Below are 18,436 nucleotides of genomic sequence, written 5' to 3'. Positions count from 1 at the left end.
TAGAACGCAAAAGAAATTATAGCTATGGCAAAAGATCATTGAATCAAATAAGTATATTTTTCCGTATTTTGTCTGATTTTTTTTTCAAGTCATGTTTTCATTCAACCTTACTTGAGAGGGAAAAAGTTTTACTGCAGCGTCCGACTAACAACACAAGGCGTAACAAACGATGTCGACACCGTAGTACATTTTAAGGCCAAAACATGCACAAGTTGCTGCTTCTACCTAATATAAAAACTTAAAACTGAACATCAAAACATGGAAAAAAACACGTAAGAAGGTTAAATAAATGTTTAGTTCCAGGAAGTTCAAGTCGTTTTGAATAGGGAATGAAAACAGATTGCAGAAAAGCAATACTAATGGGCCAAATCATCGAAGAAAGCGCAACTCAATTACTGAGTGGAAAAACGCAACGTTTGAATACTTCGAAAGCCTAGAACCAGCGATTTCAAGCGTGTATTCTTCCCGTATAAATTGAAATTTTAGCTGCGGAGGCTCACATAAATCATTGACATTCTTCTTCAGACAATCAGTTTCCCTATTCCAACAAAAAAACTTTAGCAAAAGTTCGTTTTAGACTAAAAGGAAGTCACTAATATTCCTCAAATAGGCTTTATTAGATCAGTAGGCCTCGTCACGACTCGATTCGAGAGAGAGTAAAAGTTTATTGTAGAGAAATGTTTCATCCTGTTTATTGTATTCTTGATGTTAAAGACGTTCCAGGATGAGCCTTAATCGAGAAAACTAAAGCATAACGAGTTCTGTGTATACTGAGGACGGAATTACAAAATTAAATGGAATGAGTTCTGGAGCACTACGCAGGTAACTTGTAAGTATACGAAGTTAGGTGGCATCCATAACATGGTGAGACGTCGGCGTGTGGCTGCCAGTTACCATTACCCACGGAAAAACATATGTCTGAGTTGTCGCAACGACAGAGCACCGATACATTTATCTAAAGAGAAGACAGCTAATTGTTCCAGCCAAACTAATCCCTGTACTGGAATGTTTATATTCCAAAAGACTTATAAAATGAATACTCCCTATACATTCTAATTTAATGAAAAAACCTTATTCATAACAAAAACTTATTAGCTGTGACATTCTTCTGTCTATCACAAGAAATGGGTAGCAAAGCAGAGAAGCGGGAATTCAAAGGTGAGATTATCCAAAACAAGGCGAACTTCCCATATACATAAGTTGTGTTTGGAATGTTAGCTGCAGTGTACAATTTGGTAACGTTTTTTAGGTATACGTAATTAGATGGAAGTGGTACGGGTCTTAACAAACCTGAATCCCGGAGGAACATCAATGTTCGTACATTGAACACCGGAATAGCATGGCTGATCCGCGCACTTGTTGGCCCAACGGCATGTCTTACCATCACCGGTCATTCCAATGGGGCATGGTTTGCACGTGTATCCCGTAGAGGTATCTGAACGAAATTACAAAAGTGCAAATGATAACGCGATTAGTTGAACATTATGTAAATTAAAAGACATCGCGATTTGCAACTTTGTTTCCTTTGATAAGGCTGTGATTCTATTACGTCGCATAGTTTTCTAAGTAATATCCTTCATGCTATTTTCACAGAAATTATAGCGTCGTACAAAAAGTGCTTTGTATTTCTACGATCCAATCAAAACTAATGCTCCTCTTATTAAATTTATCACTTTCTAACTACCAAGAATTGTTAAACACTCTGCGTAGTGTCACTCGTGCAAAACGATAACGTTTCCAGCAGGCTGTAAAAACACCACTTTGTCACGTTGCGCAACCTTTGGCTTCCATTATTTGAAAGCTATCTTACATATAATGCCACTCACAGAACCGCACCTGGACCTCTTTAGATTACAAAAGTAAGAAAAATAAGCTATTAGGTTATTCTATAGCTATATATAGTAACTAAAACTGATCGAAGGAAGGAAACTCGCCACAGACCATTTTTTAAACTCACCACAGTTAATTAAGTAGCACAGTATGCAATACAATTCTTTTGAGCTTTGAAATCCCGTTCTGCTCACTGAAGATTTTGAAGATTAACGGAGCATCGGAAATCATAAAATAGCAAATCATTTCAGTAGACACCACGAAAGAAAAAATATTTGTAGGGCTCCGCAGCTCCCGATTGGATAATTTGGTCACGCAAATATTCTGCATAGGTTTCCGTAAACATTTCTCGCTATGATCGCGCCTCAACCTTAGGTTTCAATGAGGTTTCAACATCAAATGATTTTTTTTTTAAATATTTTTTGTCTGCAGTAAAAATCACTATACTACCTCCTAAACTAGCCAGATATCTATTAGGTTACTTCCTACTAGTTAGAGATATATTTAGGAAAGAAGAAATTCAGTCATTTTCTTTGTAAAGCTTGTTTCATATCATAAAGGGTTACGAAGTTGTTATGCCTCACCTTCAATTACTTCGCTATCCTTTCCCTAAAGCCTTTTTGCCTTTAATTGGCTTTCTATCTGGGCTGCGTTGCAACTTTTTTTCTCTTGAGCTACGCTCCGCAACCCGCGAAAAATTTACCCATGATCTTTTCTCTGCCTCCTCCTAAGACTTATGAACGTTCCTAGAAAACCTAGTGCTGCAGTAGCATTAAACACCACAAAATAATTTTTTTTGATATTCTACTCTACTGTGAAATTGCGAATTAAGTTCATTGGAAGTTGCATCCCAAACGCAGCAACGAGAACAAGCTTAAAACCGGGTGTCGTATAACGAGCTGATGATCAACTTAGCTGTATTAATTGTCTCAATTAAAGTGATTCGATTGGAATTTTCGATTTTATATATATATATATAAAGTATGTGAGCATCAAGGCACAGATATATATTTTTACGCCAAATCTGCCCGAGAGTCGTCAGTTACGAATGACAACGTAAAGTAGTCCATATTTGCGTGAGTAATAATGAATCTGGGACTGTTTTGCTAGCAAGCAACACCGAATACTACAATGGTAACACATAGCCATATGCTCAGGGTTATCAGTGTAGTGTTTTAGCATTTGCTAATCAGGAGATTTTATCTTTTACTGGGATATATAACGCTGATAGATCTCACAGGCAGAGTTATACTGATAACTATTTAGCTTTTCATCGTTCCAAATAATCTCAATACGTGATCGGCCAGGGTATCAGTCGATGTAAAAAATTAAATTAGCCAGTTATGTATTTTTTCTTTCAGTTACTTTCAGAACGCCTGTCTTCTCAAACAACTCTTCGATGTTCGTTGTATTTTCCCGTACATAAAAGCCTTCTTGGAATAAAACTTGAAGAAAAGCAACTTATAAGAGTTCCTAGTGAATCAAAGTAATCAGACTCAACAGAAGGTAGATACGTTAATATCGCTATTGATTTGTGTCATGAAAATAAGCGGGAGGTTCCAGTTTCAGTAAGGGTTGAAACGGCTTTTTTTTGTTTTTTTTTTATATTTTTACCGAAAGGGTGTGAAATACCATAATAACGCTAAATCGCGATGGTACTAAAAACAAAAGCAACTTTGTTGTGCTGCACCTCGTTGATATTTCTTCAAACGAAGTGAAGCTTCAATGGCTTCAAGAAAATATCTAACCTACGGCGACTGAACAGCGAATTATGTCATATAAAACTATAAAGTAAAAAGTTACCGGTACATAGAAAAAATGAGAAGATAACAGACACCTATGGCGACTAAGCAGCGAATTACGTCATATAAAAGTATAAAGCAAAAAGCTACCGGTACTTAGAAAAAATGAGAAGATTCCAGACCGGCTAATTTATATTACATATTTAATATTGTAAACTTCGCGCGTATTTAAAACGTCTTGATCAGTCAATAAGAAATATATGTACATTCAGCCCCTCGTAATTATCAAGAAATGCTTCGTTAAATGAAAAGTTTGGGATATACTCCTTTGGTGTTTGTAAGCCTATGGCTATTATAAAAGCCTATTAATGGATTGTTCAATAAATATCCTTCTCATTTGTACTGCAACGAGTTTTACAAACATTCATGTAGCTTCTGCCTATCTTTAGATTCCTTTTGTTTGCATAGGACAGCTCCATATATTTAAAAATGGAAAAATTTATACGTTTTTTTTTAACATGTATGTTACTTTTTATTGGAGACCGATTAAAGGCTGTAATCTTATATTATAATTGGCTTTGAATAAAAGTAGAACATGCAGGATATATGATTGTATAAGTGAAAAGTAGATTTCTTTAAAGAGATTTTCGACATCGCGCAACCGGGCCTGAACTTTTCCTGCTTTTTTGAATATGTGTATCTCGACATGTAGCTTCTTAGTACTTTGCTATTAATATGTAAATCCCCATAGCAACACTAGGGATGATCTGACAGATAATATTACCAGACACTTAACGAAAATAATCCATTGATCGAGTATAAACAATGTCTGTCTCAAAACTAAAATACTTGAAGTTCAGCTTAAGCAAGACAATATATATATATATATAAAGGACAGGCGCACTCATTTTTTATTGCTATGTGGATGGTGAAATCGACTAATATGATCCTGACACTTAAATGCTTTTACTCAAGTATTTTAGTTTTGAGAGAGACATTACTTACAGTCTATCAATGACTTATTTCTGTTAATTGTTTAGTGATATGACATGTCATTTAATTTGCGAGGACTCACATATTATCGTCGAAATGCATATGTTCCATGTCAATACAAAATTCTTAGAGATCATTGATGTATAGTTTACAAGTACAAGGTCTCATAGGAGATTCCAAGAGTTAATTCCACTTGTGCTTGTTCCTAGTCAGTAACTAAGTGTGAGTCAATACATTTCATGGGTATGTTACATAGACTGAAAGAAAACAGTTTAATTTTAAATTTAAATTTAGTCACTTTCTACTAACACTATTGAATGCAAGCTTAAGAAATTACAACTATTATTTATTGTCGGTTGTTTCCCCTGTTAATAAGTGCTAACCGCTAATATATGACAATACTGTAATTATAGCGAACACTGTGTATGAAAGCAGGCCATTTTGCGATCGGTCATGTATTTTTTTCTTCGTGAACATACTAAGCTGAGTGAGTCTAGTTTCAATGAAGAGCAATTTTTATGCACCGTTGCCCTCACCCAGCCAATACCAGTTTAAGTGGCAAGTAATGTAAGTGCAACTTTACATGTAACACACCCTAGTAGTGCACATTAGCTTTAATATAGCAATATATATACAAAATACAGCTCATTGTATTTTTAGGATTAGAATCACAACAAATTTAGGATAGTGTAGGTTAAATAGTAACGTTTCACTGAGTAAGCACCACAAAGCACCAGATGATAGTGATGGAATTAGTGTTTTATTTTTTATATATATATATATCCACCCAAAATTGCGTCAATCTTATATTAGATCAAGAATAGATCAATCTAAGAGAAAAACATCCTTATTAGTAAAAAAAAAAATGTAAAAATACATTTTTTATATTTTATATTTTATACATTATATATATATACATACAAAACCGGGGGCACTGGACATAATCGTAACTTATCCCTGCCTATACACAGGATAAAGTTAAAGTATATATTTATATATATATATAATAAATATACTTTATGTCCAATGCCCCCAGTTTTCACCATATAAAATTATTATGAATTATTAACATGCTTAAAGAAAGCAAATACAATCACATCTTCCGTTTTTTAACCCGTGAAAGTGCAAATCTCCACATTTATTGAGAAAATAAATGACAAGGAACGTATCTTACTCGAGACACTATCCGTGCAGGTGTCTTAAAAGAATTCGCATTATCGTAGCCTACTGCTCAGATCTTTGTTGTTTTTAATTGCTACTAATTAGGTCTAATTCTTATTTTATCACCTTCGTGATATGCTTCGTGAGTGCATCACCGGTTTCGTGATCTCTGAATGGCTTGTGAACGCATCACCGGTTTCATAATCTTTGAATGGCTCGTGAGTGCATTACCGGTTTCATGATCTTTGAATGGCTCGTGAGTGCATCACCGGTTTCGTGCCTCGTGTGAGTCCTCAAGCTGCGATCGTGTTCCGAAATTGTTTTCCAGTACGATTTAATGAAACTGTCATCTTTAATATCGTAAACCTCTACCGTAATTTTTTCTCACTACGATGGGTTCGTTATCCATATGTTGTATACTACATATAAATATCTATGTAAATTAATGCGAAATAAAGTAAATTAGCTTAGCTTTGTCGTTGACTGGCAAGAACAAGTTTTTTTAGTGCCATCCTCTCTTACCCCCTATATAGCAGTAAACTTGTCGCTTAGTTCTGACTTGACCACGTTAACCATAGCGAGATGTTCTCATCGCGCCAACTGACATCCTGCGGCTCTCCTTGCTTTCGCTCGATCTTTCCGAAGAACTTACAGTCGTAAGTTTCTCGGATCAAAACGGTAAAAGGTGCCTCGTCTGAGTAAGAAATCATCTACTTTCTAACCTTCTTGCAGAACACTGATCACACGTACACCGTATGACCAGTGGTTTGCATAGCTTAATAGTTTATGCGCCACAACGTCGACATCGTTGTAGACGTTCGTGGCGATAGAGCTGGTGGGAGTTCGTACTCCCGTCATCGAAAAGGACCGTGCTCATTTAATGCGAAGCTAGTACAAACACTCCTACCAACAGATGCAAGACTCCTTTAGGAGGTAGTCTAACCATCCTAGCCGAACCACCCAAACAAAGAGAGTTACCCTCTCCGTATCGAGAAAATTAGCGCAAGATACGAATATCGCCGTTTTTCGAATGCCACTCAAAAGCATTCACACGCATCTCGTGAGCGGAGATCGCTTGGCACTAACAACCTCACTAAACGCCTTAACGATCTTTCTGCATTCATGGAAGAATTGTTCTGCAGGGCCTGTTTTCTCCAGAAGGCGTCCCAAATAACTTCTCAACCTGGAGCGATCTTCAAATAGAACAAAATTTAGTCTTTGCAAACGTCTACGCGCCTCCTTAGGACGCACTCCGATGGCCATTTCTGTTCCTTCACGAGCCACTCGTATTCTTCAGAGTATCGTTTGAGTTTCCTCTCGCCGAACTTGACCAAAGACGACTGCAAATCTGACAGTCGTTGAAAATCTTCTCAATTTTAGCCACAACGCCAGACATTCCAGCGCTGCTACTAGAATGAAGCGGATTAACCTAGCTTTATCGCAAAGAGCGAGTCTTTCATGGCCGTTCGTTCTGCTATTTTAAACAGCCACATAAGTGCACTTATTATTTCCTCCATTGTATATTTTTTGCGGTTACAATGATATCTATTTAATTTGTCTTCCTTTCAAGTAAACAAGACGAACGTGTTAGATGTTAATAAATGACTATATTAGAACTTTTTTAAATGTTTTTAAGTTGCATTTATTTATTTATAATGGAACGTCTATATGAAATTAATTGCTGCATATATTAGTACCTAACAATACTTCTTTATTCGAATGTTAAAGTACGGAAATGTTTTTATTTATTTTTAGTCCTTCGTTACTAGCTTATTAGGATTTAGATTGAAATATTTATTTAATATTTTATGCAGGTTCACACACGAGCGTTCGCTCTATTTTACCGGAGCTTTGAGCTTGCATGACAATACAAATGGTACCGCCACCTTTGTAGTGCCACTTCTATAAAAACGTTCTTTAATTTGATTAGACTTTCCTCACAGCTAACAAGAACAGGCTTTGATGCCGAGCCACTTGTTGTTGTTTAGCATAAAGCCAATTTGCTGTTTTTCCTTCTGCAGTACACTTAGAAATTTACATAAATAGGTATTTACTTCAATAGCAGATGCGCTATTTTTAAATTTGAACGAATCGACATCACTTACTTAATTGATACAGTATTAACAGCTTTGAATACTTCACGAGTGAACTGACTAGATTCCGTTTGGTAGCATCCTTCGATTTACTGGTTTTACTGCCGGTAATCATCACCCATCTTTCAACAATGAGGTTATTGGATATAGCTGTCATTATATTCACGGATTCATCAAAAATTTCGTTAGTATTAAAGAATCCTCATCTTTAAGTGAGGTTTTTGTTGGTCTTAGGAAGAGCCGCGAGCCATAAGCTGTATTGTATCGAGCCTTGCTATTAACCTCTCACATATTTTCTATATTTTCTTTAATTCAGAAATTCACATTAATTGTTAAGTTTTCAAGTATTTCAAAAAATGTTCTATTATTTTTCCACTGGCAACAGTTCAAGCAGATCAGGACTGTTAAGAGATCCCTGAAGTGCATTTCACGTTATGCCTTTTCGCTGGTAGTTTACAATTAATTCCGACCGGCGCGTGCAAGAATATTTTCGTGAAGAAGCAGCAGTCTCGAGACTGAAGCACTGGTTAATAGCTAATCTTTATTATCAGCTATGTTTCAAGTAACCCACATAACATGCTAATAATTTCCACGTTTTCTCTTTTTCAAGGCGTGTTAATTAGCATATGGTCAGATTATAGTCTCACGATTTTACTGAATTTCTTTTTTTTTTGATAGATGTCTTCACCTAAAGAATTCAGTTACTTGTTACTGAAATTTTGAGGGGTTAAATTAGCTTTAGTTTATGCTATATACCACTTCATACACCTATTTTATTTTTGTTTTTATATCAATATTTATAAAGCAATCATACCCAACCGAAGGTCGTGATCGAACAAACATTTAATGCAAAAACTTTTACCCTTTACATAACTTTACTTAAAACTGGCGCAGTAGTTAACTCTACGGAAAGAAAAAGCAATGATTACTCAGATACGTTGGCCATTCGTGTTGCTTATATCTTAGGTTTCTCTACATATACAGACTGGTTTTTCTTCAGAAGATTATAATCTCTGTTAATCTCGCGGTAGGAAAACTAAAGACGAAAACATTAGCGGAGAAAATGTTCATTATCTTGAGATCAACTCCCTCTGATGCTTAGTAAATGAGTATCAAGCGCTCCTTAAAGTATCAAGTAATTTGCGTGGGAAAGGCACTACCCTCCGACAGGGTGTAAAACCAATGTACTTAAACGAAAGCATACAAGTTGCACTGAAACGCCTTGAGACAGCTATTAAACTATTTAAGGATTCTGGTATTGTGATAGGGCAAATCTTATTCTGTTAAGGACCATTCAACACTGAATAAACGTAAATCCTTTCATTTTAAACAATTAGTGCTTCCGAATTGTTTCTGGTATAGTATTCTATAAACATATGAAATGGGTTTCGAATTTCAATGCTCTTTCTATAAAATGTTATGCGTAGATGACTTATCGGTAAGACATCAAAAATAAATAGTCCCCCCTGATTGTTCGTTCAAAGCTTACATGCCTTTATTCCCAATGGTTTTAAATTATTTCTTTAAGACGAAAGTTTTGGGGACTCCATTGGTTGCAGAGGTCTTTAGCCATCCAATACTTTGCTTTTTGAGTACCGCATATATGGAACCGATTTCTGAACGAAATTCGCGAACTCTACTAAGTAGCAGTTTTTAGACCGACCATTTTAAAGCATTTTCTAATAAGCTGAGTCCACTTCATTTGAAAAAAAAATTCCAATATAGTATAATCACACTATGATACTGAAATATGTGTATACGATGTATACTTTAAATTGTGTATATGCATATAAGTGCGAATTAATGTGAACGATAGAGCTCAGAAGCCTCATCAATACAGCTCCTTAAATGATTTGTTATTTAATTCGGTTACATATAACTCAAAGAATAATTAGAAAAATGAACCGAGCAGGTTAATTGGCCAAGGTACCCATTCTAATGCCAAGCTACGGAAAATCTGGTGATGACAGACCTATGGTCACAGCGAAAAACGTATAATTTCGGTATGTTAGCTGCTACTTGGGGGGACAAAGTTCCTTAGAACCTATAGAAAGCGATTGCCTAGAATATTCTAGAAGGCAATCTTTCGATATCTCATATGACGCATGCACGTATGTAGATTCTCTCCGGCGTGTATATATCTAGAGAATAATAAATTCCGTTTTAGAACACGAACTTAACTTTTTTACACTAACCGTTTATAATAGGTTGAAATGCAGGTTTTATTGCTAAGGTCTTTATCCATGTTCGAAGTCCAATTGTCTCAATTTGGCTTCCGAAAACGTGAATGTGTGTGAGGTGTGTAGTTGTGCTAAAGCAAAATTTTCATCCTCATTATCTAAACCTTCACCAGACAGCGCGACTTGGAATGTGAACAAATGCGGCACGCATCTTGAGTTGTAACTTTTCACCTACAAATGTTAATTTTAATCCAAAAGCGCAGAGCCTTTATGATTGTTGAGGGCATTTCTGGTCTGGCCCGTGCGCTAGCGAAAACAGTTTCAGAAACTAACATTTTTCCGCAATAACTTTTTAGCCTCTTCCACGGGCGCAACCCGTCGTAAACTGTTTGATTCATTTCACAATGACTGGATGTAAAAAAACAATTTTCACATATTTTCACATATGAATTTAATATTATAAATTCACCCTTCAGCTGAGTTAAACCTTATTTGTAGCACGGAATTAAGTTTTTTCATTGTCTGCGGTGGTTCGACCGTCAAGCATTCATGGACTGGTTAGAAAAGAGGGCGTATGATGTAAGGTGAGCTTTGTTTTTGGAGTATGTATAAAACACGATAGATATGTTTTTGTGTTTTAATTAAATGACATCACTAGGTATTAGTTGCAAGGTTTTCCATTACATTAAAAGTAATGCAAGTAATGTTCTTTTTCCGTGAGAGATCAAAACTGCGGATTTCGTTGAATAAAACGAAGCTATCGGAGATACATTGAGTCACATAAAAAGCTGGCTGTTTCCATCTTATCGTAGCACTGTGTGTTAATTGTAGCTACTTCTAGGCTTTAAGTTCCTCTGTTAACCATACCCTATCCAAATTCAATACATTCGAAAACAAAAAGCGTTCGTTAAAGGATGTACTTCAGCCTCTAAGTGATTCCCATCAAAGGTGCCGGAAGAATCTTCCTTTGCGTACTAGCACGAAATATTAAAGAACGCATCGAACGGCAAGCTTAAAATCAAAGTTCTATATAAATTGTATGCAAATTATTTAAAATTTGATGGTAATTGTACAGCTTGTGATAGAAAGATACTACTGAATAGATACTAATACCAGATAGCGAGAACATTACGTGAATATAGAAGCACCGAAATGCGCAATTATCTCAACCAGCGGTTTTCACCCACTACTTATACTCTTAACGGGTACGTTACTTCGAGAGCCCAATCGTTTCAGTATATAAATGTGACTGTGATTGATCTTGATACACATCTGTCACTGAAGTATTACATTCATAATAACGTATTTCTTCAAAAGCTGCAACTTGACAGCGCCTATAGGCCTACCACGAGATTGTGGATATACTACGGATATGAAGTGGGCATCTATCCGCAGTGATCAGACGCAACGACACGGCAGGTTGAAACCAGGAACTCAAATAATTTTAAAAGAACACAGGTGCAGCGATGGGAAGGAGTTTCGAGTCTGGCGTTTTATACGACACGCCTCCACAGCAGATTAAACACAGACCCACGTTTTGTTATGCTGTTCGTGCTTTCTTTGTTAACCATGAAGCCGTAGTTATCCAATCGAACAAATCACTGCTAAATATCCGAATATTTTACTTGAAAGTGGAAGTTTCCTCTTTACGATGACAAAGACGCAATTTTCTAAGCCTCATTTCCTAATTACATTTTTTAATTATATCTTACCTATACACCGTACTCCAGGTAAGCATGGCTCGTCGCTGCAAGTGACTGCGGGCTTACAGTCTTTTCCGTCACCTAACATCTCTGTTGGACAGGATCCGCATCGCGGTCCAGATGCAGTATCCATGCACTGAACACCAGGGAAACATGGCCGGTCGCTGCAACTTGGCTTCTCTCCGCATATGCTGCACCTGCCTCAAAGTAGGAAACATTTAATTTGTAAATTTAAGCATAATAGAATGTGACAGAAATTATAAAACAGCAAAATAATACTAATACTCTAAACAATCAAAACATTAGAACAGAAGAGTAGACAGGGTCTGTATCTTTTGGTTGAATTCATAATTGAATGCTACAGTAGCTACAATATCGACAGTGTCCTGCTTTTTTCCAGAGCTTTTATGTAAAAGAGCAAAATGAAAATACACTCAATTTTGCTCTTTATTCATAAGATTCGTTTCATACATCTAACAACATTAGCCTGATATGACAAGTTGGTAGCCCTCGTTTCTTCGTTGAGACCGTACAAATTTTATTATTTCTATCTTTGAATTTTGTTTTCTTCGTCGGTTAATTTACGGTACCGTATTTTTTTTGACTATTTTCAGTGACAAGTTTACAAAGTTTGCTGTTGATCGATACTCACGACATGATATGTACGTATATATATATATATAGAGTTCCATCTAGATTCGGACTGGCTTTGTTGGCAAAGTTAATAGATCGTTTATGATACCCGTTTATTATTGACAAACATTTTTTTGTCAAATTCATCATTTTTTGTCAAAAAAAAAAACAGTTTTTAAGCATAGTATTTATCGCTAACGGGTCGTGAAGATGAGCTCCAATGGTTAACCGTTTTGAGACATTTTGAGCCTCTTTGCAACTGCCAGGTTTTTAATAACTTTATACTTACCAATCTCGCTTGACGCATGCTTATTATTAAAGTTATTGCGTGTTAGAGAACGAATGTTTTGAAAATGACTAGTGACTGGTTTAGGCCTCAAATTAAAATGGGGAAAAGCGTTAAAGTCAATGTTATTGTTTGAAATAAATCATATGTAAAATTTCGAACTTCCCGAATATATATATAAAATCAGGTTGCTTGTTCAAATCAGAAAGTTTGAAAGCTCAGCTCCTAGGCATACTGCGCTGAAGCAATACAAATCCGGCCGAAATGTCTTTTATATATTAATTGTGTGAGGACTGAGTAAATCGTGACCTTTACAGGGGCTCAGGTTGCCGATGCCATTTTCAAATTATCCAACCGAAAGCATACGTCCCAGAAAAAATCTATGATAAACACGTCAAATAGGAAATGAGGTATGCATGTCGTTTGACGAGTTCTTTAATACCTGCGCTGATGAGCAATAGATACCGAATGCTTGTAATAATACATAATCGCTCCAACAATCGTCGACAATGGCGTGCACAGAGTTTTAAAATTATTCATTCAGAAGCGTTTTTGATTGTGGGTGAACGAGACACGAAACGAGACGTTAATTTTTAGTCAAATCTTCAGTCAGTATACGGCAACACGTTCTTTCCAAATGCTTATACTTTTTATTATCTCTTGATTGGTATTGACAATCGCCCGACACCGTTTGATAAACTTTTTCCAATGTTATCGATAATGGTTGCAGCTGCTAGCCGTCCCACATGTTCATCATCAATGGAGGTAGTGCGACCAAATTTAGCTGGCCAAAATGTTAGTGGCAAACGGTGGTGCAGAATTCCCGTAAGCAGTGTCCATTTCAGTTTTGATCTGCCTGGGTGCATTGCCTTTCAAATTAAAAAATTTAAGGATTCGACATAAATTTTTTTGATAAAGATAACTGAGCATCTAACATGGTTAAATTTTTTTACAAGTATTACTCAACGCATACACAGTTATATCATTAGAATATTGTTTTATGAGCAGCGCCATTTTGATGTTTTGGGCAGTGCAGCCGTACAAGGCTATTACCTGGCTTGATTATATAGCTCTTTAAGATGAAGTGGAAATTTCAGTAAATGTCTGTATATTTACACTAATTGTTATATGGACTCGCCCTACGCTTGCTTTGCTTCAATTTAGCAAATTTCATCCGTACCATCAGCTCTAACAAAAATACACACTAACAGTTATCTCTTTGCAATTACCTAAATCCAAATGACATGTTACTCTTTACAAATTATTCCATCGTGTTGTTTTAATATGAGCGAATTATGTTACGTCTGTTCGAACATATGAGTATATAATCAAGTCGCAGAACTACATTTTTATAGCTATCTGGTGCAGTCCTTCTGACATCTTCCAACACCAATTCCGTCATCTCGTTCTAGTCATTTCGGTACAGTAAGTCTGTTTATTGTGTGCACTTGTCGTATTATCAATCCAGGTAATTAGTCACATCCAACATGATCAACTTTATTATGGTTAACATTCTATCCTTTTACGGAAATATTCTAGTAATCTCTTTATTACTTCGTCTCAATTACCTCGTCTTCCCATTACAGTTAATTTGTTACCACACTGTATATATCCTGCAACTTGAAGAGAATTTGCCTTACCAACAGGCAATATAAGCTAGAAAAAATCACTCAACGTATTCACGTAGTTTTAGCCTCCGGTCGTGTATGCAACGCCAGTGTGAGCCTTTACCTTACTTAACCCTGTCAAATATATGTTAACTATTCCTACCAAAAATTTTCTCAAAATCCGATTTTGTGACATTAGAATTGTTTTGAAGGGTGGGAAAATCGTTGGCCACACTAAATCGTAGAATTAACTGGAAAAAGACAACTGGCGTTTGGCTGATTAAGACATGCAGTAGGCACAGAGCCAAATTATCAATACTTTTTTTAACACAATGAGACCGCTGTATAGTTAAAACGTTTTTAAAACAATATGCAATCATGACTCTTTTCGCATCTCTCTAAACACTTTCGCCAACTTCCACACATCGACATATTTCATGAATTCCTGAGAATTTTTCAAAAATCATCTTAAAGAAAAAGTCCACAGCGAAACATTGGAGTTTTTTTCAAAGCTTAATGTTTCTCCCACTTAATAAAGCTAGAGAAATCAAGAAACTTTAACACATATATCCTCAGTTTAATATTATGTTTTATAAAAAAAGAAATTGTGCTCATTCGGTTGAAACGAGGTTAAACCATATGCCGAAATGGTTGATATTTAATCAACTATTGTATATAACGTTACTCATCTCTGATATTACACATCCAGCAACGCATTTAAAGAAAAATATTTAACAATAAAATATATGAATAATATATCACAGGATCAATGACACTTAAAGGCTAAAAAAAAATTAAAAGCTTAGGAGTTGTAGCATCAAATTCATAAGAGAAATAGAGAGAGGGTAAAGAATTTAGACAAAAAGAGAATCAGTGTGCCAGGTTTCCGAGCGACAACACTAGAAGAAGCTATCTGGATGGTATTTATCACTTGTCCTCACATCTGTTACAAATGCATCCCTCGTCGGGCTCATGGAGTCGCCTATCTGTACATAATTGGTGATAGAAGTTCTGGACTGCGAAACGGACAGTAATCTAACAGTTTACTCGGTTCGGCTTCTTCTGCCCATCATTTCTCATTACCTTTGTATGAAAAAATTCATTATCTATTTCGGCGAACTTCTACGTCTACCTGCTCAGACACACGGAGACGGGGGGGCGTGACTCGCCAGGAGTACAGAGCAAGATCTCCTATTAATAACAAAGCGTCGGCAAAAAGGTAAACTATTTGGTTTCTTGCTGTATGATAAAGACCCAGGACGTGTTTCAAAAAGGAGGTCTTTACTTAGTTGAGTAATTCGCAATATCATACTGCAAGGTTTTTTACCACTTAAACCGCTTCCGGCGCCACCTTCAGGTCAAAGAGACTAAATGCTGTCGTGAGGGAGAAGCGATTTGAAATCCTAATGTCACTTGAAACGGTCAACGTTTTTCTATATCCTTTCGTGAGGTGCAATACGCAAGTGTTACCACTAAAAGAGATAAGTACGTTGAGACACGGGAATTTACTTAGGAACCAAAAGAAAAATCCGGAAATAAATATTGTGTCGCCAGCCACAATCCTGCCTTTTCTTTTGAATTTTATGACCTTCGTCGTATCTAGGTTGACCGTTAAAACCCATTCAGTTGCTGTTACGCAAAGCCTAGCCAGGAATTCACTAGAGCCATGGTTAACTAAGATATCCGCATAAAGACCACCGAACAGGTACTTTCGATTTCTTATTGCCAAAAACAATAGCACTGCTAGAGGAATTGTATCACTCGTCGTGAGCATATCAGCAATGTGATATCGATCCAATCCAGCTTATCGGGAAGACGGTCGAGCCACAGCTCGTTAGCTGTTGTATGGCTGTCGCTCTACCTTTACCTTTGTTATTTGCCGACTCTCCAAAGCTTTCATGTATTTCTTTTCAGCATATTCCTCAAATGCCGGTACCGAGCATGCATTGTTTCCCCAAAGTCCGCAAACGTGTCTTTAGGCGAGCGCAAAGTCGCCAGTTACGATTAGGGAGGAAGGTCGACAGAGCGACAGTGTTTGCAAACCGTTAACGAGCTTCTTTATTAGCCGGTGTAGAGATTCGTGCGTGACAGATATGATCCCTACGAAATAGATGTGTTAGCTATGTAACATAATGTCGTCTTTAAATAATCCTAGTGAGAGATTATTCACTCTACCTCCCCTAAGGTGTCTTCGGCCACTAGTCTTGCAAGCTGGAGGGTTCACGGCGTAAAGGCGAGGGATATAGAGTGGGCACACTGCTTGTTTCTGTCAGCACCAGAATGTTAACATTCTTTCAGACCCTCGACGTAAGGCACGCTAATGCTCAAGCTCCCTCGTATTTCCATCGCCTAATTCTTAGCGTTTCGCTGGATTCGGTTTTGTCAAGTACTCTGCGATCGATCCTTTGTATTACCGCGATGGCGTTGGTAGGAGCCGCCGCGTCCTAACGCTAGGTTCTGAATGTTCGCCACTGTAAAAACTTTATTCATGAAATCTTCGATTATTACAGCGTTTGGAAGAAGAGAACAGCTATTTGAGGCCGTCGATACGCCATGTGCACACAATAATTCAGTGCCATTCGGAGGACCGATTTTCACGAAACTGATCGGACTGTTCGACCGCCTCGTCTGCGGCGGCTGCTGCGCTGTGGCATAATTTGTCTCACCTCTGTATTTTTCAAATTGTTATTGATTTTTATCTATTTGTCTGCTGAATCCTTATTTTCGTGATAATCCTTGATTTTCGCATCGGAAATAGGCTTGACAGCTGTTTTGATCTTAACAGCTATCTTCCTCTCTTGCTACTTCGCTTCGGTGGCTGTATTGACCGCTCTCGACAACTATACGTTGAGTGATGGAGTGAAGCACGGCAGAAAAGATGGATTCTCTTTAAAATAAATTCTACTACGGTACCCACGTACTTCTCAATTTTGGCCATCATATTCTCAAGTTCCATCCTTAGGCAGACAGTATGGCAGACTATTTTTCGGACAAAAGCTGTTTTAAAGCCATATCAAAATGCTCGATCATACTATGCTAATTAGAGGTACTACTTTGATGAGTGGGAAGCAGCTATGTCGAGCGATCGTCCGGACAAATTGACCATTTCATTCTTCTCTGATAGCAATAACAGTTTTCCCGATAAAACACTTCATTTTCCAAGACCATGTGGTGAAACAGGAATGAAAAGCAATTCTTTGTTTATCGTAATAATCAAATGGACATATTTATAGACATATCAAGAAGCATTATGTCGGCCAGTCTGCTGTTAATACATTACACCAGTGGCACTTCCATTTAGACGGTTTTGTTATCGAGTTCACACGTTTTACGAGGCGTTTGGAATGTTTTGCACACCTTATACAGTACACGAATAGAATAATTTGAGAACTCTTATCACATTTAGCACAGCCACCCTTACTATATAAATTGTATTCTGTCAGGAGTTGCATATCCGTATGAGAAAATGTTTTTTATGACTATTGCCAGTTTTTGTTATTGTTGTTGTCACTCGAACATACGCACGAACAGGAATCGCTCACCGGCTCCTGTTGACAGTAGTGTAGTTGGTAACAACTTTCTCTTCACCTCTATTCCTTCAACCAGAAGAAATAATAAACTGTAACTGATGAAAGAGTCGTCTTTCGTCGGGTGTGGGTTCGGCACCATCATCTACTAAAAAAAGTTTTAAAAGAACTGTGCATAAAGGCTTTTGCAGTAGTTGTTTGATTATTCTGAAAGCCATTCACTCACTTATTCTCAATAAATCCGGGGTTTTGAAGTACTGGTGGGCGCACATAGTGAAACCTGGTCAATTGACACATAGATTACGTGAGGTTTGAATGACAACATTTGCAAATAACGGTACGGGGGCCAGCTAGTTGACAAGCCCACCAGTCCAGGGAATACCACAATCTTTTCTTCATAGACTATGAGGGCTTGACCATGTTGATATTAAGTCGACTTATTTTGTGTGCTTTTTCCTTATAACTTTCACAGTAACACCTCAGAGTTCAGTATTTCAATGTGTAAAAAATAGGGGCTGGGAGCTGGTTCCCCTGGTTGGCCACAGTTCTACGTTCCAGAGATGAATGTTTCCGTTTACAGATCGGAGGGGTAATGGTGACAGTTATTTAGATTGGAGGGCCACCCTCACTCGTAGAAAACTACCGCCCAGTTATCCAAGACTTTATACAACGTCATATATA

General features: G+C 37.1%; 1 protein-coding gene across 5 annotated transcripts in view; it reads right to left on the bottom strand.

The window, feature by feature from the left end:
* Tsp (Thrombospondin) overlaps positions 1-18,436 on the bottom strand; it is a 128,603-nt gene that overhangs the window by 85,384 nt on the left and 24,783 nt on the right. For 4 of the 5 annotated variants that reach the window (XR_002679455.2, XR_015310461.1, XM_022830932.1 and 1 more), the window contains 2 exons: positions 11,712-11,899; positions 1,291-1,435 (listed from right to left, as the gene is read on the bottom strand). Coding sequence is in view for 3 of the 5 variants with exons in the window: in XM_022830932.1 (XP_022686667.1) it covers positions 1,291-1,435; positions 11,712-11,899 (333 nt within the window). In the remaining 2 variants the exon portion in view is untranslated. Of the gene's footprint in view, positions 1-1,290; positions 1,436-11,711; positions 11,904-18,436 lie in introns of all 5 variants that reach the window. The other variant, XM_086967766.1, reaches the window with a different exon arrangement.

This window comes from Varroa jacobsoni, unplaced genomic scaffold (genome assembly GCF_002532875.2).
Source record: "Varroa jacobsoni isolate VJ856 unplaced genomic scaffold, vjacob_1.0 scaffold_301, whole genome shotgun sequence".
Classification (NCBI taxonomy): Eukaryota; Metazoa; Arthropoda; class Arachnida; order Mesostigmata; family Varroidae; genus Varroa; species Varroa jacobsoni.
Note: the sequence above shows the minus strand (reverse complement) of the source record. Positions and strands in the feature narration are given on the sequence as shown.